General features: G+C 36.6%; 1 protein-coding gene across 2 annotated transcripts in view; it reads left to right on the top strand.

The window, feature by feature from the left end:
• Nucleotides 1–26791, top strand: part of aclyb (ATP citrate lyase b) — a 113389-nt gene that overhangs the window by 31847 nt on the left and 54751 nt on the right. For both annotated transcript variants that reach the window (XM_058792935.1, XM_058792936.1), the window contains exons 6-9: nt 30–109; nt 18942–19072; nt 19165–19283; nt 20298–20434. In XM_058792935.1, coding sequence (XP_058648918.1) covers nt 30–109; nt 18942–19072; nt 19165–19283; nt 20298–20434 — 467 coding nt within the window. The remainder of the gene's footprint in view (nt 1–29; nt 110–18941; nt 19073–19164; nt 19284–20297; nt 20435–26791) is intronic.

Below are 26791 nucleotides of genomic sequence, written 5' to 3' on the forward strand. Positions count from 1 at the left end.
ATGAATAACTTATCATTGTTTTTTTGCAGAGTGCTGGCAAGCTTCATAGTGGGTCTCTTCAATTTGTATGAGGACCTTTACTTCACATATCTAGAGATCAATCCACTGGGTATGTGCTTTCTTCTTTCTCAGGACCTATGTCCTGTTATTTGAATTAATGGTGTTTAAGGCAAGCATGAATATTAATATTTACTCGTACTTAAAGTTCTAATTAATATTTGGTGTGTAACTTTGAGTCTGCTCGCTGACCTGAAGCATATTGCACAAGTACTTGTAAATATTATATATTTTTTTGTTGTTGTGTTTGCTTTTTTACCATAATGGTTTTCATAGAAAAACACCTCAAAACGACAACAAACTTTGCTTGGTAACTTGATATTTCTTGGCTACAATAAGCTGTAATGTGGACCAGACTTCATACCGTTGGTCAGATGTGCACTTGTGCTATGGACATGAATGATACTTCATATCATGAGGCAAATTGAGCAGACTTGTGTTTTTTCTTTTCTAGGTGATCAGACTTAATGGTTTTCCATTTGTAAGTGATAAAACAGATCGGATGAAATCCTATAGAATTGTGACAAAGTAACCGGTCCCTGTCAGTTAGCACAGCACAGCATCTTACCTCACTCCTCCTCTGTAATCCCCTGCTGAGGCGATGTGGGTGCACATGCATTCCATTAGCATACTGGTTTCACATACACACAAACATATCCACTCCATCTCCATCCCTGACAGTGCCAACCCGAGCGCCACCACCCAGCTATATAGTGCCAGAGTTACATTGCGCTGGCGTGAAGCAACCGAAAGCCGACATTGTTTATCTTAAAGGGGAAATAGGAAATGTTGTGGTGTTGTTGTAATCTGTTTATTTCTGTTATTTTTATGTATATTCAGAATCAGAATCAGCTTTATTCGCCAAAAGTGTGCGCAAACACACGAGGAATTTGTTGTGGTTTTTAAAAAGCTCTTGGTACATACATGCATACATACACACATACATATACATTAGGGGTGTCCCCGACTAAGGATTTTCATAGTCGAATCGGAATTTTCGAATCTTGCCGATAGTCGACTGATAGTCGAATCATATGTTTGGGGGCGGGGCAAAATACATTACCAAGAGTCAAGTCAGACATTCAACAGTCATAAATGCGGTAATACACAGGGAAAATGCGTAATGGACGCCTCGCAGATACAAACGGAGTGAATAATGTTTTATGTTTTGATTTAAAGGATAGTTAACATTAAACGTCAGGGAAACCCTAAGAATTCACAACATTTTTTACAATAGTGCTCTCATTATAACGTTATTAATGTTCTGTATTTCTGCTTTGAGCTGCGCACGCTGAATGACCAGTAGATTGAAGCATTTGATAGAAGGTTTTTAAATCAATGGGATTTAAATCATTTATCTCATATAAAATACGCTTCATTATTTATAATTATATAATAATGTTAATATAACAACTTATAGGCTATATGCACAAAACGCCCCGATGCATGAACGTGTCTGCGTGGCTCTGAACTCCTTTTGTGGACACGTTCTTGACTCAACAACGTGCAGAAACAAGGGAATTAAACTCTAAAAATTCACAGCGTTTTATTATAATAGTGTTCTCATTATAATGTTATGCGTATATGACAGTCCCAGTCATAGTCATTAATATTCTGCATAGTTGTTTGTCCTGCTCGCACTGCGCACTGAAGAGATAATCACTGTTCAATAAAGCGCTTTACTGCAGCGACTCAACCAAATGCATCTTATACGAGATAAATATATACACGATATAAATAAACCGGTTGAAATGTTTTGAAATCACTTGTATCCTACCTGATCGAAAAAAATCCAGTCTTTCACTCTGCGTCAGTTTGAGTCTTGTTAAAGTTTTAAATCCTTACTGCCAAGATTCTCCTCTGTCGGTCACGGATTATGGAAAGTGAAACTTAAATTTATAGGGGTGGTTGGATTTATTCACGCACGTTAAAATATTTATTTAAAGTTTTTTTTTTCTTTTCATTATCATAATAGGCTGTATTAACTTATTGGGAGAAAACCGGTAGTTCTATGTGCAATCAGACATTTGAGCACCCCCATATAGCCAAAATGGCATGATCATAACACCCCGCGAATATTCAAATGTGAGATTGGGAGTCGAATCAGGCTCCTCGAATCGAAGCATCGAATCGTCGACTATTCGGGGTCACCCCTAATATACATATCTGTCATGAGAACAGAAACATTTAAATAAGACTTAACGGGTCAATATCACTGTAGGGTGCCTTTTGGTGTCCTGTACATAAATAACTAATTTGCCATGATAACGTAACATAAAAATGACTATGAAAGGGTGTGATATATTAGGCTAAGTTTTTATATTCATAACAAAAGCATTACTTGGCTCTTTAGATACATTTTCAAGATTTTTCTTAGTTTTGTGTAAGAGGATGCGTGTTATTTTTCTATGTCCCATGCACTGCTCATTAAATTTGATTGAGAGTAGAATACAGTCAAATCATAAAATTAAATTTTTTTGTCTTATATTAATATTTTGTTAATTTTGTTAAACTCAATTTGAGTGTAAAAATTATATTTTTATTTAATAAAAAAGAAGAGTTTGTTCATGTCCCTTGAATGGTTGTCCACCCTGTCGTGTTGGGAAAGCCATCCATTTAAGAAAAGGCCATCCCCTTTAGTGACATCAGGACAACAGATTTTTTGTCTCTTCAGTGGTGGGATTTTCAACCGCTTAGCCTTAGGTGAATAAGTTGGTGACTTTTCAGTTGACACATTTTCTTTGTCTGAGTTTGCTTACTTGCTTTTCCTAAGCTTAACATGTCCACCCTGTTGGCATAAAATATGCCAGAAGTGATTAGAATACAGTATTTTCAAAATATGTAAGTTTAAATATACCAAATTCTCTTCAACAACCAGACTAAATATTTAGCTAGTCACAGTTTGTTGTAAGCTAATATGCTAATTGAAGCTCAAAATGTCCACCCTGTCAGCCACTTAGACTGGATAGAGTGGACATAAACATGACAGGGTGGACTGAATGAAAATGAATGGGGAGGGGGGTATATCAATGTGATTGATTGTAATTATATTATTTATTATTTTAATTTTTTTAGAAGTTGAATAAATGTTTCATTTTCATATTTTGTCATGATTTGTGTGTTCTGCATTATGTGTCCACACCATCATGTGCTGGTCCACCCTGTCATCTTGATATTTTACAATAATATTTTAAATAATAATTCAATCATATCTGTATAATCCAGTGTGTTCAATAGCTAGGTGTGGGGGCAACATGCAAACAAAACACTGCATTAAAATATCACAGTTTTCTCCAAATAAGAAAAAATACATGTGTGAATTGTATGAGTTTCTTTAAAAACACATGGTTTACATAAAATCTTTTATGCATTTATAATTTGAAAGCAAACAAATAACCCTGTTTAGAAAAGGGACATCATACCTTTCAGAAAATATAATTTGCATCTTAATTTTGCGATGACAATGTATTTAACAGTAATATATATATCCATGACAGGGTGGACATACAGTCATGGCCAAAAATATCGGCACCCTTGGTAAATATGATTAAAGAAGGCTGTGAAAATTAATCTGCATTGTTAATCCTGTTGATATTTTATTAAAAAAATTCACAAAAGTCTAACCTTTCATTGGAGAATAAGAATTTAAAATGGGGGAAATATCATTATGAAATGTTTTTCTCTAATACACATTGGCCACAATTAACGGCACCCTTTTATTGAATACTTTTTGAAACCTCCATTTGCCAGTTTAAAAGCTCTTAAATTTTCTCCTATAATGCCTGATGAGGTTAGAGAACACCTGATAAGAGATCAGAGACCATTCCTTCATCCAGAATCACTCCAGACCCTTTAGATTCCCAGCTCCATGTTGGTGCTGCTTCTCTTCAGTTCACCACTCATTTTCTGTAGGGTTCGGGTCCGAGGACTGGAATGGCCAGCAGACGATTGGTTTTGTGCTCAGTGACCCATTTTAGTGTTGTGTTTGAGGTTTTTGTCAAGTCAAGTCACCTTTATTTATATAGCGCTTTTACAATACAGATTGTGTCAAAGCACTTAACAGTATCAAATTGGAGGATAGAGTGTCAGTAATGTATAATAAGATTAAACACTCAATTTTCAGTTAAAGGCATTTCATTATTGAATTCAGAGATGTCATTGTCTAGCTCAGTTTAGTTTAAATAGTATCTGTGCAATCAAATCGACGATAATCGCTAGAAATTAAGTGTCCCCAACTGAGCAAGCCAGATGCGACAGCGGCAAGGAACCAAAACTCCCTCTGTGACAGAATGGAGAAAAAAAAACCTTGGGAGAAACCAGGCTCAGTCGGGGGGCCAGTTCTCCTCTGACCAGACGAAACCCGCAGTTCAAAAGTTTATATTTCTATTTTAATTTTGTTGCAATTTCTAACAATAGTAGTATTATGTAGTTAGGTATTTTATTATATTTTAGTTATTTTGTTATTTTTGGTTGATATATCTGGGGATATATCTCTGGGGGTCATCTGGGTGTCCTGGTCTCCGCTGACGATCAGGGCTGTAGACATCATCTCTTGGTGCTGATCCACCATCTGATCGGATACGGACTGAGAAACAGACTAGGAAAGAAACAGACAAATATTAGCGTAGATGGCATTCTACTTACGATGTAACGAGTACATCGTGTGTTATGGGGAGTGTTCCCGGTTCCGGTTGATCTAATTAATGCAGCCTAACAATCCTTTAACGGATTTGAATAATAGAAGTGTATTAATGTGTTATGTGTAAGCCAGGCTAAAGAGATGGGTCTTTAATCTAGATTTAAACTGACAGAGTGTGTCTGCCTCCCGAACAGTGTTAGGTAGACTGTTCCAGAGTTTGGGTGCTAAATAGGAATAGGATCTGACCCCCGCAGTCGATTTTGATATTCTAGGTATTGTCAAACGGCCGGAGTTTTGAGAACGCAGCGGACGTGGAGGACTATAATGCGATAAGAGCTCGCTCAAGTACTGAGGAGCTAAACCATTCAGGGCTTTATAAGTAATTAACAAGATTTTAAAATCTATCCGATGCTTGATAGGGAGCCAGTGCAGTGTTGACAGAACCGGGGTAATATGGTCATATTTCCTGGTTCTAGTAAGGACTCTAGCTGCTGCATTTTGGACTAACTGTAGTTTGTTGATCAAGCGTGCAGAACAACCACCCAATAAAGCATTACAATAGTCTAACCTTGAGGTCATAAACGCATGAATTAACATTTCTGCATTTGACGTTGAGAGCATTGGTCGCAATTTAGATATGCTTTTGAGATGAAAAAATGCAGTTTTACAGATGCTAGAAACATGGCTTTCAAATGTCAGATTGCTATCGAACAGCACACCTAGGTTCCTGACTGATGAAGAAGAATTGACAGAGCAGCCGTCAAGTGTTAGATAATGTTCTAGGTTATTACATGTGGGGTTTTTAGGTCCGATAATTAACACCTCTGTTTTTTCAGAATTTAGCAGTAAAAAATTACTCGTCATCCAGTTTTTTATATCAACTATGCATTCCGTTAGTTTCTCAATTTGGTGTTTCACCGGGCCGCGAAGAAATATAGAGCTGAGTATCATCAGCATAACAGTGAAAGCTAACACCATGTCTCCTGATAATATCTTCCAAGGGTAACATATAGAGCGTGAAAAGTAACGGCCCTAGTACTGAGCCTTGAGGTACTCCATACTGCACTTGTGATCGATATGATACCTCTTCATTCACTGTTACGAACTGATGGCGGTCAGATAAGTACGATTTGAACCATGCTAAGGCACTTCCACTAATGCCAACAAAGTTTTGTAGTCTATTCAAAAGAATGTTGTGGTCGATAGTGTCGAACGCAGCGCTAAGATCCAGTAGAACTAATAAAGAGATACAACCACGATCAGATGATAGAAGCAGGTCATTTGTAACTCTAATGAGAGCAGTCTCAGTACTATGATACGATCTAAATCCTGACTGGAATTCCTCACAGATATCACAGATATCTTTGACAGAAAAGGGAGATTTGAGATCGGTCTGTAATTAACTAGATCTTTGGGGTCAAGTTGTGGTTTTTTAATGAGAGGCTTAATAACAGCCAATTTGAAGGTTTTGGGGACATATCCTAATGACAATGATGAATTAATAATAGCCAAAAGAGGATCTATGACTTCTGGAAGCAGCTCTTTTAGTAGTTTAGATGGAATCGGGTCTAACATACATGTTGTTGGTTTAGATGATTTAACAAGTTTATACAATTCTTCCTCTCCCACAGTAGAGAATGAGTGGAATTGTTCCTCAGGGGGTCTATAGTGCGCTATCTGATGCGATACTGTAGCTGACGGCTGTAGGGATACAATTTTATCTCTGATAGTATCGATCTTGGAAGTGAAGTAGTTCATAAAGTCATTACTGCTATGCTCTTGGGAAATGCCAACACCTGTTGATGCTTGATTTTTCGTTAATTTAGTTACTGTATTGAATAAATACCGAGGGATATGTTTGTTTTCTTCTAGAAGAGACGAAAAGTAATCAGATCTAGCAGTTTTTAATACTTTTCTGTAGGATAGGGTACTTTCCCGCCAAGCTAAACGAAATACCTCTAATTTAGTTTTCCTCCAGTTGCGCTCCATTTTCCGGGCTGCTCTCTTTAGGGTGCGAGGGTGCTCATTATACCACGGTGTTGGACTCTTATCCTTAATCTTCCTTAAGCGTAAAGGAGCAACCGCATCTAAAGTGCTAGAAAAGAGAGAGTCCATAGTTCCTGTTACATCATCAAGTTGTTCTGAGCTATTGGATATGCTGAGGAACTGAGATAAGTCAGGAAGATTATTTATAAAGCAGTCTTTTGTGGTAGAGGTAATGGTTCTACCATATTTGTAACAAGAAGTTGGCTTTACAGCTTTAGCTATATGGAATATACAGGAGACTAGATAATGATCTGAGATATCATTGCTCTGCTGCAAAATTTCAACGCCACTGACATCAATTCCATGTGACAGTATTAAATCTAGAGTATGATTTCGACAATGAGTAGATCCTGACACGTGTTGTTTAACACCAATTGAGTTTAGAATGTCTATAAATGCTGATCCCAACGAATCTCTTTCATTATCAACATGGATATTAAAATCACCAACGATTAGGACTTTATCTGCAGTCAGCACTAACTCCGATAGAAGATCAGAAAATTCTTTAATAAAGTCTGTATGGTGCCCTGGTGGCCTGTATACAGTAGCCAGTACAAACATCACAGGGGATTTATCATTAACACTTGTTTCTTTGGATAACGTTATATGAAGCACCATACGTTATAATCCATTTTTGTTTGGATTATTGTACGGTTGGAAGATCCAAACATGGCCCATTATAAGATTTCTAACAGAGTCAGTCACGTATCGATTTTTTTATCTGTTGGTATTCAATAGAATCCATGATGCCATGTGTCTAAACATCTAGCAGAAATATAGGCCCACAACATCAAAAATACAGCAGTATATTTCATTGTACACATGGGGTACTTTTTATCCCTGTGTTCACCAAACCCATCTTGAGTGTTTGCTGCTAAAAAGCTCATTTTTTTTGTTTCATCTGACCATAGAAGCCAGTCCCATTTGAAGTTCCAGTCGTGTCTGATAACTGAATATGCTGGAGATTGTTTTTGGATGAGCTAGGGGAATTTTTCTTGAAACCCTCCAAACAACATGTGGTGATGTAGGTGCTGTGACCTTTTTTTTTTTTTTTTTATAAAGGTTTTCTGAGCCCGATACTCAACTATTTTCTGCAATTCTCCAGCTGTGGTCCTTGGAGAGTCTTTAGCCACTCAAACTCTGCTTCTCACCGTGCATTAGGATGATATAGACACACGCCCTCTTACAGGCATCTTCGTAACATTTTATGTTGATTGGAAATTCTTAATTATTGCCCTGATGGTGGAAATGGGAATTTTCACTGCTCTAGCTCTTTTCTTAAAGCCACTTCACTAATTTGTAAAGCTCAATTATCTCTTGCTGCACATCAGAAATATATTCTTTGGTTTTTCTCATTGTGATGGATGATTAAGGGAATTTGGGCTTTGTTTTCCCTCCTATTTATATTTCTGTGAAACAGGAAGCCATGGCTGGATAATTTCATGTTCATAATCATCCTGGAGTGCTCAAAATTGTGAATATGAATGGGAATATACTTCAGAGATATTTTATTCATAAGAATTTCTAGGGGTGCCAATAATTGTGTCCAACGTGTATTTCAGAAAAACATTTATTTCATAATGATATTTCCCCCCATTTCAAATTCTTATTATCCAATGAAAGGTTACATTTTTGTAAAAAAAAATTAAATAAAAGATCAAAAAGATTAACAATGCAGATTAATTTTCACAGCCTTCTTTGATCATATTTACCAAGGGTGCCGATATTTTTGGACATGACTGTATCTTATGGTTTATGCTTTGAACAATGGCCCATAATTATCTAAAAAAAAATGTGTGGGAGCTCAGCTAATATGTTTCTATAGTACTTGAGTGTCTACATTTACTTTTACATTTAATCATTTAGCAGACGCTTTTATCCAAAGCGACGTACAATATGAGAACAATAGAAGCAATGAGACCATCGAGAGTGCAGCAGTATACAAGTGCCATGACAAGTTTCAGTTAGCCCAGCACAGTACACGTAGCTAGGGTTTTTTTATTTTTTTTAAATGGATAGAATAGGTAAGTGTTAGTATTAGTTGGTCAGGTGCTGGCGAAAAAGATGCGTCTTTTAGATGTTTTTTGAAAATGGATAAAGATTCAGCTGTTCGAATTGTGATTGGGAGGTCATTCCACCAGCTGGGCACAGTCCAGGAAAAGGTCCGTGAGAGAGATTTGGTTCCTCTTTGTGATGGCACCACAAGGCGTCGTTCACTTGCAGAAAGAAGCTTCTGGAAGGTGCATAAGTTTGAACTAGTGAGTTTAGATATATTGGTGTAGTGCTAGTTGTCGTCTTGTAGGCAAACATCAGTACCTTGAATTTGATGCAAGCAGCTATTGGTAGCCAGTGTAACCTGGTGAAGAGAGTGGTAACGTGAGCTTTCTTTGGTTCATTAAAGACCACTCTGGCTGCTACATTCTGGATCAGTTGCAGAGGCTTGATAGTACATGTGGGAAGGCCCGCCAAGAGAGCATTACAATAGTCCAGTCTGGAGAGAACAGTGCTTGGACGAGGAGTTGTGCGGCATGCTCCGACAGGAAGGGTCTAATCTTCCTAATGTTGTATAAGGCGAATCTGCAGGAACGGGCCGTTGTAGCAATATGGTCTGTGAAGCTTAACTGATCATCGATCACAACTCCAAGGTTCCTGGCTGTCTTGGAAGGAGTTATGGTTGACGAACCCAGCTGTATAGAGAAGTTGTGGTGAAGTGATGGATTGGCTGAGACCACGAGCAGTTCTGTCTTGGCAAGGTTGAGCTGAAGGTTAGAAATGTCACTCAAACAGGCTGCAATGCGAGCAGCTACCGTCGGATCATCTGGTTGGAATGAGAAGTAGAGTTGAGTGTCATCAGCATAGCAGTGATAAGAAAAGCCATGCTTCTGAATGACCGATCCTAATGACGACATGTAGATGGAGAAGAGAAGTGGTCCAAGCACTGAGCCTTGAGGAACCCCAGTAGCAAGAATTTGTGACTTTGAAACCTCACCCCTCCAAGACACCCTGAAGGACCTATCTGAGAGTTAAGATTCGAACCATAGGAGCACGGTTCCTGAGATGCCCATCCTTCTGAGAGTGGACAGGAGGATCTGATGGTTAACTCTGTCAAAAGCAGCAGACAGGTCCAGTAAGATGAGTAAAGAGGATTTGGAAGCCACTCTTGCCAGTCTCAGGGCCGCTTCTGAAGCCAGATTGGTTGTTGTCCAGAAGATTGTTCTGCGCAAGAAACAAAGAGAGTTGGTTGAACACAACTCGCTCAAGAGTCTTTGCAATGAATGGAAGAAGGGATACCGGTCTGTAGTGTTCTAAAAGTGCTGGATTTAGAGAGGGTTTTTTTAAGCAGTGGGGTTACCCGAGCCTGCTTAAATGCTGTTGGAAATGTACCAGTGTTGATGACGTGAGTAAGCGCAGGTATGACCGAAGAAGAAATGGCCTGAAGGAGGTGAGTGGGGATAGGATCTAGCGGACAAGTAGCGGGATGATTGGAAAGGATGAGTTTTGAAACTTCCGTCTCCGAGAGAGGAGAGAAGGAGGTGAGAGAGTGTGTGTTAGTCAGTATGAAGTTATCAGTTTGTGGTGTGAGGAATTGGTGACTGATGAGGTCACTATTATGAGGATTGAAAGGCACTCTATGGTGATATTGATCCTAACAATAAATAATGTGTATGAATCTGGAACAGAATGTTTATGTACAGATTTGTGCATTATTTACTCAATGCATATATATACGCATTGAGTAAATAATGCAAAAATCTGTAAATACATATGCATATTTTCTATAGAAAATATGCATATGTATTTACATAGTACTTGAGAGAGGCAATAATTAGAGATGGAGAATGAATTACAGGCATGAATTACAGAACACAGGTAATAATTCCCGTGTTAGCTGTTTAGGCTGGAGATGGCATGGGGGGGAAAAAACTCTTTTTATGCCTAGATGTCCTAGTCTAGTGCACAGAGATCTGTAGCGTCTGCCTGAGGGGAGAAGTGCAAACAGGTTATGTCCGGGGTGAGAGGGGTCTGTGATGATGTTACCTGCCAGTTTCTTCACTCTGGAGTAGTACAAGTCCTGAAGGCTGGGCAGGTGGACACCAATATATTCATTAGGGGTTCAAGCACGAAGTGCTGAAACCCTCTTGTAATTGTAAGGATTTTATTTTATTATTATCTTCACCAAACTCGGTACAAATGTGTATGAACTCAATCTTTGGTCAAATAATAAAAATAAAAACAGTTCTGCCACTTGGGGGCACTATAAGACTGAAAAACATAAAACAGTGATAACTAAGCAACCGTTGGTCCGATCGACTTGAAAATTGGTATGCAGCGTCTTGGTCCAAAGGGGCACAAGTGTATATGAGGTCATTTGCGTATCTCAAAAACATGGCTGCCATCAGCCAATGACATTTAAACACCTATTAAACAAGGTTAACGGAGGTCGATTGAACGAAACTCAGTGGGCATGTTTGACTCATGGCCCTAAAGGTCTGTAAGAATTTTGAAAGAAATCGGCCACTAGTTGGCGCTAACGATATTTTTGGCTCTGTAATAACGTGGCGTTTCACAAATCCACACAATATGTATATCATTTGATAGATCTCCTCATAATGAACAACTTTGCCTCAAGAACCATTGCTGTCAATCAAATCGTTCATTAATTATTCACAAATATGCTAAAAACCTACTTTTGCAAACTAGTCCTAGGTTTTTCACCTGATCGGAACCAAACCACTGCAGAAATATTGTGTGGACACTGAATATCAATAATTATCGAAAAATGTTGAATTTTGTCCTTTGGTTAGCTTTAATGGGGTAATTTAGAAAAGGGGCATGGCAAAACATACCCCAAAGCTTATAAAACCTAAACGAAAACTCAAAACTTGTCAGATGACTCTTAACAAGTATGCAAAGTTTTATGGAGATCGGATCATAGGTAGCGTTATAACAGTCAAAAAGGCCTCAAAAACACCAAATTTCTGTAGAAAATGACCTCAAATTGTAGAAAATGTTAATATATTCACACAAACACTAGGCATTCATATCATTTGATAGATCTCCTCATATTGAACAAATTTGCCTCAAGAACCATTGCTGTCAATCAAATCGTTCATTAATTATTCACATATGTTAAAACCTACTTTTGCGAACTAGTCCTAGGTTTTAACCTGATCGGAATCAAACCACTTCAGAAATATTCCTGGACATTGAATATCAATAATTATCGAAAAATGTTGAATTTTGTCCTTTGGTTAGCTTTAATGGGGTAATTTAGAAAAGGGCGTGGCAAAACATACCCCAAAGCTTATAAAACCTAAACGAAAATTCAAAACTTTACGAAATTTGGTGAAAACATGTGTCAGATGACTCTTAACAAGTATGCAAAGTTTCATGGATATCGGATCATAGGTGGTGTTATAACAGTCGAAAAGGCCTCAAAACACCAAATTTCTGTAGAAAATGACCTCAAATTGTAGAAAATGTTCATATTCACGCAAACACTAGGCATTCATATCATTTGATAGATCTCCTCATAATGAACAACTTTGCCTCAAGAACCATTGCTGTCAATCAAGTCGTTCATTAATTATTCACATATGTTAAAACCTACTTTTGCGAACTAGTCCTAGGTTTTTTGCCTGATCGAACCAAACCACTGCAGTTATATTCTCTGGACTCTCGAGATCAATAATTATCAAAAAGGTTGAAATTTAGATTTCAGCAAAACAGTATGTCAATTAGCGTCTATGCTAACGTTAGCCAAATGTTATTTGAAGCATAACTCTGGAACGGAATGAGATATCTTCACCAAACTCGGTACAAATGTGTATGAACTCAATCTTTGGTCAAATAATAAAAATAAAAACAGTTCTGCCACTTGGGGGCACTATAAGACTGAAAAACATAAAACAGTGATAACTAAGCAACCGTTGGTCCGATCGACTTGAAAATTGGTATGCAGCGTCTTGGTCCAAAGGGGCACAAGTGTATATGAGGTCATTGCGTATCTCAAAAACATGGCTGCCATCAGCCAATGACATTTAAACACCTATTAAACAAGGTTAACGGAGGTCGATTGAACGAAACTCAGTGGGCATGTTTGACTCATGGCCCTAAAGGTCTGTAAGAATTTTGAAAGAAATCGGCCACTAGTTGGCGCTAACGATATTTTTGGCTCTGTAATCACGTGGCGTTTCACAAATCCACACAATATGTATATCATTTGATAGATCTCCTCATTCTGAACAACTTTGCCTCAAGAACCATTGCTGTCAATCAAATCGTTCATTAATTATTCACAAATATGCTAAAACCTACTTTTGCGAACTAGTCCTAGGTTTTAACCTGATCGGAATCAAACCACTTCAGAAATATTCCCTGGACATTGAATATCAATAATTATCAAAAAAAGGTTGAAATTTAGATTTCCGCGCAAAACAGTATGTCAATTAGCGTCTATGCTAACGTTAGTCAAATGTTATTTGAAGCATAACTCTGGAACGGAATGAGATATCTTCACCAAACTCGGTACAAATGTGTATGAACTCAATCTTTGGTCAAATAATAAAAAATAAAAAACAGTTCTGCCACTTGGGGGCACTATAAGACTGAAAAAACATAAAAACAGTGATAACTAAGCAACCGTTGGTCCGATCGACTTGAAAATTGGTATGCAGCGTCTTGGTCCAAAGGGGCACAAGTGTATATGAGGTCATTTGCGTATCTCAAAAAACATGGCTGCCATCAGCCAATGACATTTAAACACCTATTAAACAAGGTTAACGGAGGTCGATTGGAACGAAACTCAGTGGGCATGTTTGACTCATGGCCCTAAAGGTCTGTAAGAATTTTGAAAGAAATCGGCCACTAGTTGGCGCTAACGATATTTTTTGGCTCTGTAATCACGTGGCGTTTCACAAATCCACACAATATGTATATCATTTGATAGATCTCCTCATATTGAACAAATTTGCCTCAAGAACCATTGCTGTCAATCAAGTCGTTCATTAATTATTCACATATGTTAAAAACCTACTTTTGCGAACTAGTCCTAGGTTTTTTTGCCTGATCGGAACCAAACCACTGCAGTTATATTCTCTGGACTCTGTAGATCAATAATTATCGAAAAAATGTTGAATTTTGTCCTTTGGTTAGCTTTAATGGGGTAATTTAGAAAAGGGGCGTGGCAAAACATACCCCCAAAGCTTATAAAACCTAAACGAAAATTCAAAACTTTACGAAATTTGGTGAAAACATGTGTCAGATGACTCTTAACAAGTATGCAAAGTTTCATGGATATCGGATCATAGGTGGTGTTATAACAGTCGAAAAGGCCTCAAAAACACCAAATTTCTGTAGAAAATGACCTCAAATTGTAGAAAATGTTCATATTCACGCAAACACTAGGCATTCATATCATTTGATAGATCTCCTCATTCTCAGCAACTTTGCCTTTGGGACTAATGCTGTCAATCCAATCGTTATGTTAAAAACCTACTTTTGCGAACTAGTCCTAGGTTTTTTGCTCAATCTCGATCAAACCACTGCAGTAATACTCTCTGGACTCTCTAGATTAATAATTATCCAAAAAATATTGAATTTTGTCCTTTGGTTAGCTGTAACGGGGTCATTAAAAAAGGGGTGTGGCCAAATATACCCAGAAGCCTATAAAACCTAAACGAAAACTCTAAACTTTACGAAACTTGTTGAAAACATGTCAGATGACTCTTAACAAGCATGCAAAGTTTCATGTAGATTGGACCATAGGTGGCACTATAACAGTGAAAAGGGCCTCTAAAACACAGTATTTCTATAGTAAATGACCTCAAATTCAAATAAATTGTTCAAAATATTCACTTATACACTATATCTTCATATCATACGATAGATCTTCTCATTCTGAACAACTTTGCCTCTTGGACCAATGCTGTCAATCAAACTTCATTTAAATATTTGAGATTATTTAAAAAAAAAAAAAAACTACTTGAACTAGACATGGTTTTTAAAATCAAAATCAATAAAATCAGTGCAGTACTATTCTGTAGACTCTCTAGGTCAATAATTATCAAAAAATGTTGAACATACTATAAACCGGTCATTTTATAATATCTTCTTTACATAGTGTACCCAAAGGCCTATGAATCCTAAAAGAAAGCCCTCAAATTCTCAAAACTGTGTAAAATTATGCCTAATTTCATTCTAAACAAGCATGCAAAATTTTAAGAGAGACTGGGCAAAAAATAACACTATAATAGTTATAACGGTTAAAACACAGTATTGTATGAGAAATTGCAATTTATAACCACTAGATGGCAGTGGAAGACCACTAATGGGCTTATTAAACTAACTCAGTGGTTCTCAAACCTGTCCTGGAGTACCCCCAGCCCTGCACATGGGGTTAAGACATTTGTATGTCTCCCTAATCTTTCACACCTGATTCAACTCATCAACTCATTAGTGGAGACTACAAGACCTGAAGTGGGTTTATCAAATATAGGGAGACTAATATAGGTGCTGGGGGTACTTCATGGAGAGGTTTGAGAGCCACTGAAATAACTTAAACAGTACTGTTCATAGGTTTGATGGATTCATGCTTAGATGTTATAAAATCAATGTTATAACATTTGAAATCACATTTAGTCAAAGTTTACCATTTTGTTCATAGAGACATATCAGTTTTTACAATTATGCCAGATTATGATTACAGTAAAACCTGAAAATGACAAACTCTTAAAAAGAGAAGACTTGCAATAAGTATTGTCACTTATAATTTATTTCAAATATATATCTCTGCAAAATGTGTGTGCATGTATGTCTGTGTGTGTGTGTGTAAATATGCTTATAGAGTATTAATATACTAGTTAAATCATTTAATGTCTGTCTGTGTGTGTGTGTGTGTGTGTGTGTGTGTGTGTGTGTATATGTTGTGTGTCTGTGAGCCTATTATCCATTTTGGATGTGTTTATCCACTTCAAAAGGCTATGATTTCATTTCATGTTCTGTCTTTACCGGGAAAACCGTTATATTTCAGCCAAAGGCGACACCTGCTGGCAGAGAATGAATCAGTTAACAGGTTAAACTAGTGTGCATACGAGTTTCACTGCACGATTCAGTCTATTAAAATACATTTAGAATGATCACATAATTTAAGATATGGGCGCAGAAAATGTATAGCCTATTTTTATACCATTTCATATAGTTAATATCAAACAAAGAGTGTCATGTTTTTCCTCCAAAAATCAGCATGATTACAAATGTAATATTGATTTTATGCAACAGTTCAATAAACAAGAAGTTAATATTAAGAGACTTACGTTTTAGACACCATATTTCCTGCTTTTGCTCTATTTCTCCAACAAAAATATTTCCAAACACAGTCACAGAGCTGATTTGCGTCTCTGAGCAGCATGAAGGTGATTCGTTCCTGAATGAATCAACCGTTTAAATGATTCGGTTCAATCGCAATGACTCACTTATTAACACTGACTTACTGCCACCTACTGGCCGTTTTAATTTCACATTTAAAGTATCTTCATTTTTTAAAAATAATCAGTTTTCAATGTTTTATGTTTTCAAATATCAAAACATTATTTATGCATTTGTAACTGCAGTTTAGCATTCTGTGTCCTTCCGAGCTGCATTAAACAGTGTGTAAATACATCTAAATGCCTCTTCATATGCATTGCAAAGATAAATTTAGTTGATACTGATTTCATTTGCTTGGTAACAACCCAAATCCAAGAATTTGACCCAAAAGATGATGCACACTTTTAGAAAAAATGGCTTAAAGGTAAAAATGCCCTTATAACTTGTTGGAAAAGATTCATTTCTATTGCTGCTGTGAACTGACCACACAGAATATGAAGAATATAAAAAAAATTCAGGAGTCAGCTGTCCACGGTAATCTTTTAGATATCAGCACAATAACACACTCTCAGCAAAATATCGTCTAATTATCGTTATCGATAAAATCCCAGAAAATATCCAGATATAACGTTTTTGCCAATTTTGCACACCCCTAATTCATGTAATTTAATTTATATAATAATTTATTGATGATAATTGTTAAAATCAATATTATTAAGACTTTTGACTCATCCATTTTCTTAAAAATTGTTTAAAGGCTGAAATGTAAAGTTTATCATTTTACAAAACCTTTTGGTTTTGTGAAAACTTGTATCTGAATTGTAAATTATGCTTTTTACAGTCATTTTACAGTTTAATATGGTACTATAGACATTATAGAATCTTTTCATTCTGATCAACTTTGCCTCTAGGATCACTGCTGTCAATCAAACTGTTCTTAAAGTATTTGAGATTATTTAAAAAAAACATGCTTTTTTCAACTAGCCTTCAGTTTTTAACTCAAAATCAATCAAATCAGTGCAGTACAGTTCTCTAGACTCTCTAGGTCAATAATTATCAAAACAATGTTGAACATTTACATTTGGACAACTATAAACTGGTCATTTTATAATATGTTATTTACATAGTGTACCCAAAGGCCTATTAATACTAAAATAAATTCTCAAAACTGTAAAATTATGCATAATTTCATTCTAAACAAGCATGCAAAACTTAAGAGAGATTGGGCAAAAAATAACACTATAATAGTTATAAAGGTTACAAACACAGTGTTGTATGAGAAATTGCTATTTATAACCACTAGATGGCAGCAGAAGACCACTAATGGGCTTATTAAACTCTAAAACAGTAGTGTTCATAGGTTTTCTTATAGAGATATTATAAAATCAGTGTTGTAACATTTAAAATCACATTTAATTCAAGTTTACCATTTTGTTCATACAGATATCAGTTTTTACAATTTTGCCATATGATCACAGAGAAACCTGAAAATGACGATATAAGCTCTTAAAAAGAGAAGACTTCGCAATAAGTATTGTCACTTATAATTTATTTCAAATATCTATATCTGCAACAAAATATGTGCATACGTGTATGTCCGTGTATGAGTGTGTCTGTGTGTGTGTGTAAGCAAGCTCAATGATTATTAATATGATAGTTTCTTTTATTTCTATTTGTGTGTGTGTGTGTGTGTGTGTGTCTGTTTGTGAGCCCATTGTCCATTTTTGATGTGTTTCACTGTTAGCTATACATCCAGGCTGGCCTAGACCCTAAAAGCATACCACCTTAGGCCTTAAAATGCTTGAACCCCGGTAATCGCTGCTTGCAGCTATATTTTATTAAGTGTGAAAACATGTAAACATGGAGTGGATGTTATATTTATATGTATATTCATGTGTTATTGTAAATATGTACATACTTATCCTTTTATACTTACCTCATTATTTGGTCAACCTTGTTTAATCCGAGGGGTGGGGCTTGCGCTTTAAAAGAGTGCCCCAAACCAGTATGTAGTTGTCAGTTTACCTGGCAAGTGAGCATGCAACTGTGGTGCCGTGAGCAATTCCCTACAAAGTTTGCGTGTATATATTTATCTGTTGTATTGTTCTTTTGTACAGTGTTTTATTTGTTACTTTGTATATAGCTTGTTTAGTTTTCTACTGGGACTGTTTCACCTCTCGAGCACTGTAAATAAATAATCACTTTTCACTTGACATCTCTGCGAGTATTGCTATAATTTTTGGGGGGGGATTTTTGGATTTTTTTTTGTCAACTTTTGGTGTGGGTGAACCCTTTCGCCTGACATCGGGCCTGCGAAGACCCATTGTCTCACAAGAACATAACATGGGTATTTAAGTAAATCATGCAAGGTTATTTACTAAGGTTTGTGGTTGTCAGTTTGTTGGTATTTGTGCCAAAATTTAACATTCAAAAGAAGCATGTCTTGACCCATTTTGTGTCTGTATTGTTAGTAGATTACACACTTCTGATTATCATATCGGCTCTGCTTGTTTGTGACCCTACGCTAATTTGCGCTGCTCTTGGTAGATTGTGTTGGCCATTACAGAAATTATCTAGCTGCATTTGTGTTTTGTAGTATGTGCATGGTCTATGAGAAGTTCTACAGGACTTTCCACTCCCATCAGGGTATTTATGGGATTGTGCTCGCTAATTTACCCTGTTTAGTAAATCTGGCCCAAAATCTTATAAACCGGTACTGAAAATAAAAGAGAAAAGTGAGTACTTAAAGAAGAAAATTCTAAACTGGTCCTAAAAACAGGATGGTAATAACAGAGTGCCAATCATGTGTTATTTTCTGTGTTCATATATGCAGTGGTCACTAAGGAAGGAGTGTACATCTTGGATATGGCAGCCAAAATTGATGCTACTGCTGACTATATCTGCAAGCCGAAGTGGGGTGATATGGAGTTTCCTCCTCCATTTGGCAGAGAAGCTTATCCTGAGGTGTAGTATACAAACGTCATGCCATTACACATACATATCAGAGAGCATATGTTCTCTGGCTCAGAATTGCTTTGTTGCTGTTTTGTGTACAGGAAGCTTACATAGCAGATCTTGATGCTAAGAGTGGCGCCAGTCTGAAACTCACCCTACTGAATCCCAGAGGACGCATCTGGACCATGGTGGCTGGTGGCGGTGCATCAGTGGTGTACAGGTTGTGCTGCCAACATCTTAGCCCTCAGTTAGATATTAGATAAACCAAGGGCATAAATGTGAGAATGGATCAGCTGTGGCATGTCTGTAGAGCCAGGTGGGGCAAAGGCTTGCCAAAATTTTCATCCACTAGAAAACATAGACCTCTATATAAACTGAATTAATCTTAAATGTTTAGAATTCTGCAACAAAAATTTTTTTTCTGAATTTCTAGACCATTTTAAAGAGTCTTTTTTTTAAATCAATTTGCTTAAGCAGTCTTCTACAACATTTAGTCATTTAGATGACTCTTCTATCTAAAGCGACTTACAAATGAAGACAATGGAAGCAATCAACAAAAGAGCAATGATATGCAAGTGCTATAACTACATTCTTTAGTTAATCAACATTCAAAAACAATAAATACTACATTAAGGCAGTTCTAAGATATTGGTATGCATGTGTGTATTTAGAGCCCATCAATCAACAGTAGAGTGCCACCCTTAGACTGAATTACACAAGAACACTAGACCTCTGCCAATAGTGCTGTTTATTATATGAATTATATAAGGTAAGCTAGCACTACAACCCATAATCTACCTAAATTGTGGGTGATAGGGACAGGTGCTATTGATGTAGATACAAAACTTCTTTACTGTTGGTTCCTTCTAATAAATAAGTTCATGTTACTTTTCTCCTGGTTCAGTACAAAATGTTAAAAAGACATCTGGATGTTCTTTGTCTGTTTTATAATATTTGATCAGGGATATTTTATAACAGGGATGTATATGTGATCATTGTGTGCAGCAGGCATTTAATAATCTTAACATTTTAATAATACAATTTTTAAATAGAATTTTGTATCCTTTAACATTACATTGTGAACTAAGAACAATTGTATTTTTTTTAACTGGCATTAATAGAGATCAGTAAATGGTTTAAAAATACATTGCTTATTGTTATTTCATTTAGCTAATGAAATAACTGATGTTACCAAATGAGACCTTAATATAAAGTGTTGTCCTTGATTGTTTAGTGATACCATCTGTGATCTGGGTGGAGTAGATGAACTGGCCAACTACGGGGAATACTCTGGTGCTCCCAGCGAGCAGCAGACGTACGACTATGCCAAGACTATCCTCTCCCTAATGACCCGTGAGAAACACCTTGATGGTGAGTGTGTGTGACAGAATAGCAAGCTTTTTAAGTCATGAATTACTAGTGTGAAAAATATAGTAATAACATAAATGGAAAAATAATAAATGGCATTTCAGCCCTGTATGATTTCAGTGGTGCTCTCGCCAAGGCAGAAACCTATCAATCAACAAAATAGTTTTGCTGTGGTCGCAGCTGGTTAAGACAATTTAGAAAATTTACTACAGTAGGCTGCTCTACTGAAACATCTGAGATTTGCGAAAACTTCCTTGAATTTTTTTTTGGATAAAATTCAGGATTGTAGAGCATAAATATCGCCACCAGTTGTATTTGTTCTGAGTCCTTGTTGCTTTCTAGTTTTTTTTAGTTTTGACTCAGTCTTGCTCATCCAGCTGCAAGATATAGTTTCTTCATTGAAACCTACAAATTCTCATATGGATGTTATTCCGTCACGTTTTCTTAAGAATACTTTTAATTCTGTTGCCCCCATTATACTGGCCATTTATAAATAGTTCTCTGATCAGCGGAGTGGTTCACACAAGTTTGAAACATGCTGTGTTGCAGACTCTCCGGAAAAAAACTAATTTGGACCCTGATATTTTTAATAATTATAGGCCTATTTCAAAGTTGCCGGTTCTATCCAAAATTCTGGAAAAGATCACTTATTTACAGCTTTCATCTTATCTGACTGACTGTAACATGCTTGATAAATTTCAATAAGGATTTAGGGCTTTTCATAGTACTGAGACTGCTCTTCTAAAAGTAACAAATGATATCCTGTGCTCCTTGGATTTTGGAGACGGGGTCATCTTAATTATTTTAGATCTCAGCGCAGCATTTGATACAGTAGATCACTCCATTTTAAGTATCCTCTGCTTTTTTCTGTATATATGCTTCCTCTTGGCTCTACACTGTAAAAAGCAATCAGTTGACTTTACTTTAAAAAAAATTGAGGAAACCCGTTGCCTTAAAATTAAGTAAATGAAATTCATGAATAAAAGAAAATAGTTAAGTGAACTTGAGTTACATTAACAAATAAACAAAAGAAAATGTGTTGTGGTCACTTTTTATTTTAAGTTGGACTAACTTAAAGCTGCAGTCTGTAACTTTTTTTGTTCAAAATGTACTAACTTTATATAATAAGCGAGTACACCATGAATCCATTTTCCAAACCGTGTTTTTGGCTTGTCCTGAATCACTATGGTACACCGATAATAAGTGTTTATATTCGGACTATTTAGACTGGTTCGGGTAGGTACCGCTGCAGAGTAACCCAGTACACTGTAAAAATTGATAAGTTGACTTAACTTAAAAAAATTTAGGAAACCTGTTGCCTTAATAGTATTCAGTAAATAATAATAATAAGTAAAGTGGACTTGACAATTAACTTTTTTTTAATTATTATTATTATTTACTGAATAATTTTAAGGCAACGGGTTTCCTCAATTTTTTTTAAAGTTAAGTCAACTTATCACTTTTTACAGTGTATCTGCATGATTCGTCATAGACATAAACAGAGAAGTAGCTCCGGCTACAATGTTCTTCCGCAACACGCACGCAGTTCTGTTTATTAACCGCTAGCATGCCAAAAGTTACGGACTGCAGCTTTAAATTCATTAAATTGCGATTACTTAAACGTGTGAATCTACTTAACTTAAAACTAACAAGTTAATCTGAGTTCTGTCTACTTAATTAAATTGAGGAAACCCGTTGCCTTGAAAAAATTAAGTAACCACAACTTACTCTATTTGTTATTACAATTCACTTGAGACTTATTTGATGTAATCTTATTTTACTGATTTCTTTCAAATAGAAGGCTACTAAAACAATTCTCAAAAATACAAAATTGTTCAAAACAGACTGTACACAAACATTTCTATGAAGAATTTTCAAAAGCAAGTCAACTCACCCTTATTTATATATAGCACTTCATACTATACAGATTGTGTCAAAGCAGCTTTACATTGTTAAACAGGAAAATAGTGTCAATAATGCAAACAAAATTCAGTTATGCAGTAAAAGAGGACAAAAGTAAACAGTCAATATTCAATAAAAAGTCAGTTCATCTTTGATTCAGTGGTGTCACCATCATCCAGCTCAGTTCAGTTCCCTTCAAATAGTGTCTCTGCAATCAAGTCGTTAATATTCCCAAAAATTATGCGGTGGTTTTGGCTAATTACTTTTTTTGTCTCATGCAGTGCACTGTCTGTGTCTGAGTAACAAACTATGTTCATATTTATAAGCACAAACAGTCAGTAAGCGACAGGTGCTTGGAAACACTGTTTTGTACTCATTTATTGACGAGTCTGCTACGGTACGGCCAGCTGAAAGCGCTGTTTCTCTGCTGCTCACTGAGTCGCTCTGCTGCTCACCTCGCGCTCACGGGGCAGTACTGACTTCTTTAAAAAAATAAAATAAAACCTTAAAAATCGTACTGTTCAAAAACTTTTGACTGGTAGCCAGGGTTCCCGCGGGTCCTTGAAATCCTTGAAAGTTTGTGAATCTGATTAAAAATTTTCAAGGCACTAAAGTTTTTGAAAATAAACAAACAAACATAGATACAGGTCCTTGAAAATTCCATATTATTGCCACCGGTCCGCTAATGTGTTATTCCGCCAACACTTTGTGCATGCTAGCTGGCTTGATTTACGTTGCACATTTATGCTTTACGTTAAGTGTTTCCCATGTGAGGTACTTTGTTTTTGTTCATTGCCATGACGTTCACACGCACACGAAACTATTAAGACAGACACACTGTGAAACATTGCAAAAATAGGCTGAAACCGCTGAAACGTGATGCCTGGAAGATGCAAGTTTCAAGATATTTGGTTCACCAAAGATTACAAAGAATGGCTTGCCAGAGATCCAAAGGATGTAATGTTGAATTGCTTTGCTTGTTAAGATAATGTAAAGCCATGAGGCAAGAAAAACTTAAAAGCATATTCATATATCTTAAAACTTCTGGTTACATGAGCCTAAGCTCTTTTCAATAAAATCCATGCAAAAGTTAATATCAGATCATTTGAGAATACAGTATAGTATGTACCAAATATTACTCAATTTTATGCAAAACAGAAATATGACACATATCAGATTTCTGTCATATGGCCAAAAATTACTTTTTTCCATAGTTGTGTTTGACACATGAAAACTGTAACAATGTATCTTACAAGGTGACGCGATGTAGCCTTTGCTCTCACTTGAAATGTGTCCCCACGTTAAGTCCTTGAATTTGAGGGTATTGGACCTGGAAAGTCCTTTTCTTGAAAGGTCCTTGAATTTGAAGTTAACTAAGGTGTGGGAACCCTGGGTAGCATATGTTCACCTGTTGGAGCTGAACTGGGGGGAAAATTTCTAATTCATTTTTATATGCAATTAACCAATTACAATTATGTTTTATTCATTATTCATGCAGTAGTCAAGTCTTCACGTACCTGAATCATATCTGCATGCACAATAATGAAAAGTACACACATAAGGCCTCCATATACAGCAGAGTCTGATATGGCAGGTTGTCACAACATCTGTCTTCACGAACTGCCCTGAAACACAATTGAAATATAAACCATTATTATAAATATAAATATAGCTTCACAATACTCATTTTGTCTTCTGTCAGACTGATATTTAGTCTTTACTAACGTATTTTACTACAAGAACAAACACTTCACACCAGATAAAATTTTGAAAATATTAAATATATTATTGTAAAGTTACATGTTTTAGTGAACAATTTAAACAACTAGCTAAAAGGGATAAACATAAATTTACCTCAGACTATATCTTGAACCACCTCACGCGCAAATTAACCAACAGACGGGGTTCGAATTGAGGGGTGATGCTGGGGGATGGCATCCCCTGGTCGAAAAAAAAAAAAGACAAAAGCATCCCCTCTGTAAAGCCACCATCCCCTTTTGGATTATTAATTTTGTGTATTACGTAAAACTTTTCATGCACATGAAATGTTAAAATTCTCTACTTATGATCATTTACGAACTAAATAATGGCGATTGGCCAATCAGAACTTGGTACTGTAACAAGCTACACACAAGCAGAAGCAATTTCGCAAAATGGTTCAAGCGCAACTTTTGAAGTTATTTAAAAAGACAACAGAAGGTATGATTTTTCCTTGATTATAATTTAAAGACATTCTCTTGACATAATGTATGTGTGACTGAGAGACAATAGGAAAGCTGACATTATCCAAAAAAAAAAAAACACGTCTTGAGAGTCCAAAAGCATTCACTGAACAATGAAGTCCATTAGAATACAGTTAGAATGCCCTTGTAATTCTAGCAATGAAACAAAATACCCATGTATGAGTTTTTACGTTTTTATATTCATTGCACAAGCAATGTACTTTTCTGTATCAGCGCACGTGCGCGAGGCCGCAAGCACAAATGTGCTATTAGTTTTATACAACAGTGTATAGCAACACTGTTTCATTCCATGAATGGATCAGTTTTTGAATGAATCGAGTAAGCCAGTGTGATTCAACGGTCCATTCCGATAGTATCACTTGTTTCGTTTCTATTGAATCAGCCGTTTTGAAGGAATCGTTTGAAATGAATGATTCATTAAGTCATTTGGCCCTATTTTAACAATCTAAGCGCATGGTCTAAAGCGCACGGCGCAAGTTCACTCAGGGCGTGTCCGAATCCACTTTTGCTAGTTTAACGACGGGAAAACGGTCGGCGCGCCCGGGCGAATGGTCTAAACGGGTTGTCCCTATTCTCGTAATGAGTAATGGGTGTTTTTTGGGCCTAATGTGCAATAAATCAATCAGAGTCTCATCTCCCATTCCCTTTAAGAGCGAGTTGCGCTCGCGCCATGGCGGATTCGCTATTTAAACGGCGCACAGGCTGAACGCGTCTCTAGAGAGCAAACAGATCTGCTCATGCGCGAGGTAAATAGATAGGCTAATTCTGATACACCATTGATACACATAATGATTCCATTGTGACATCCATGACATTTTTATATTTATGTAGCCTACAAAAAAATATTCTTTTACATTGTAATCCTTTAATTTTTAATATTTGGCATGTTTGTGTGCTGCTCAGGGTTCCCACGCTTTTTGAAAGTAGGCCTACTTGAAAGTACTTGAATTTCCGACATATGGATTCAAGGCCTGGAAAGTACTTGAAAACAAACATAAGTGCTTGAATTAAATTAGAAATAAATTTTGTTTATGGCGCTGTTTCAAAAATGGTCCTATATGTGCTGTCAAAGCCAGAACGAAATGGCGCTAATGATTGGGGTGGAGATGGGGTAGTGCGAAAAAACTTAGCGTGTGTGTTGAAGCGCAGCCTACATCCCTGCGCGGGACAGTTTTTGAATAGACTAGAAAACTTTGTTGGCATTAGTGGAAGTGCCTTAGCATGGTTCAAATCGTACTTATCTGACCGCCATCAGTTCGTAGCAGTGAATGAAAAGGTATCATATCAATCACAAGTGCAATATGGAATACCTCAAGGCTCAGTACTAGGGCCGTTACTTTTCACGCTTTACATGTTACCCTTGGGAGATATTATCAGGATATCTATTATCATGGTGTTAGCTTTTACTGTTATGCTGATGATATTCAGCTCTATATTTCTTCGCGGACCCGGTGAAATACCAAATTGAGAAACTAACGGAATGCATAGTCGATATAAAAAAACTGGATGACGAGTAATTTCTTACTGCTAAATTCTGAAAAAACAGAGGTGTTAATTATCGGACCCACATGTAATAACCTAGAACACTAGCAAACACTTGACGGCTGCTCTATAAATTCATCCTCATCAGTTAGGAACCTAGGTGTGCTGTTTGATAGCAATCTCTCATTTGAAAGCCATTTTTCTAGCATCTGTAAAACTGCGTTTTCCATCTCAAAAACATATCTAAATTGCGACCTATGCTCTCAACGTCAAATGCAGAAATACTAATTCATGCGTTTATGACCTCAAGGTTAGACTATTGTAATGCTTTATTGGGTGGTTGTTCTGCACACTTGATCAACAAACTACAGCTGGTCCAAAATGCAGCAGCTAGAGTTCTTACTAGAACCAGGAAGTATGACCATATTAGCCCGGTTCTGTCAACACTGCACTGGCTCCCTATCAAACATCGGATAGATTTTAAAATCTTGTTAATTACTTATAAAGCCCTGAATGGCTTAGCTCCTCAGTACTTGAGCGAGCTCTTATCACATTATAGTCCTCCACGTCCGCTGTATTCTCAAAACTCTGGCAGTTTGATAATACCTAGAATATCAAAATCGACTGCAGGTGGCAGATCCTTTTTTCCTATTTAGCACCCAAACTCTGGAACAATCTACCTAATACTGTTCGGGAGGCAGACACACTCTGCCAGTTTAAATCTAGATTAAAG

This window comes from Onychostoma macrolepis, chromosome 12 (assembly GCF_012432095.1).
Source record: "Onychostoma macrolepis isolate SWU-2019 chromosome 12, ASM1243209v1, whole genome shotgun sequence".
NCBI classification, from domain to species: domain Eukaryota; kingdom Metazoa; phylum Chordata; class Actinopteri; order Cypriniformes; family Cyprinidae; genus Onychostoma; species Onychostoma macrolepis.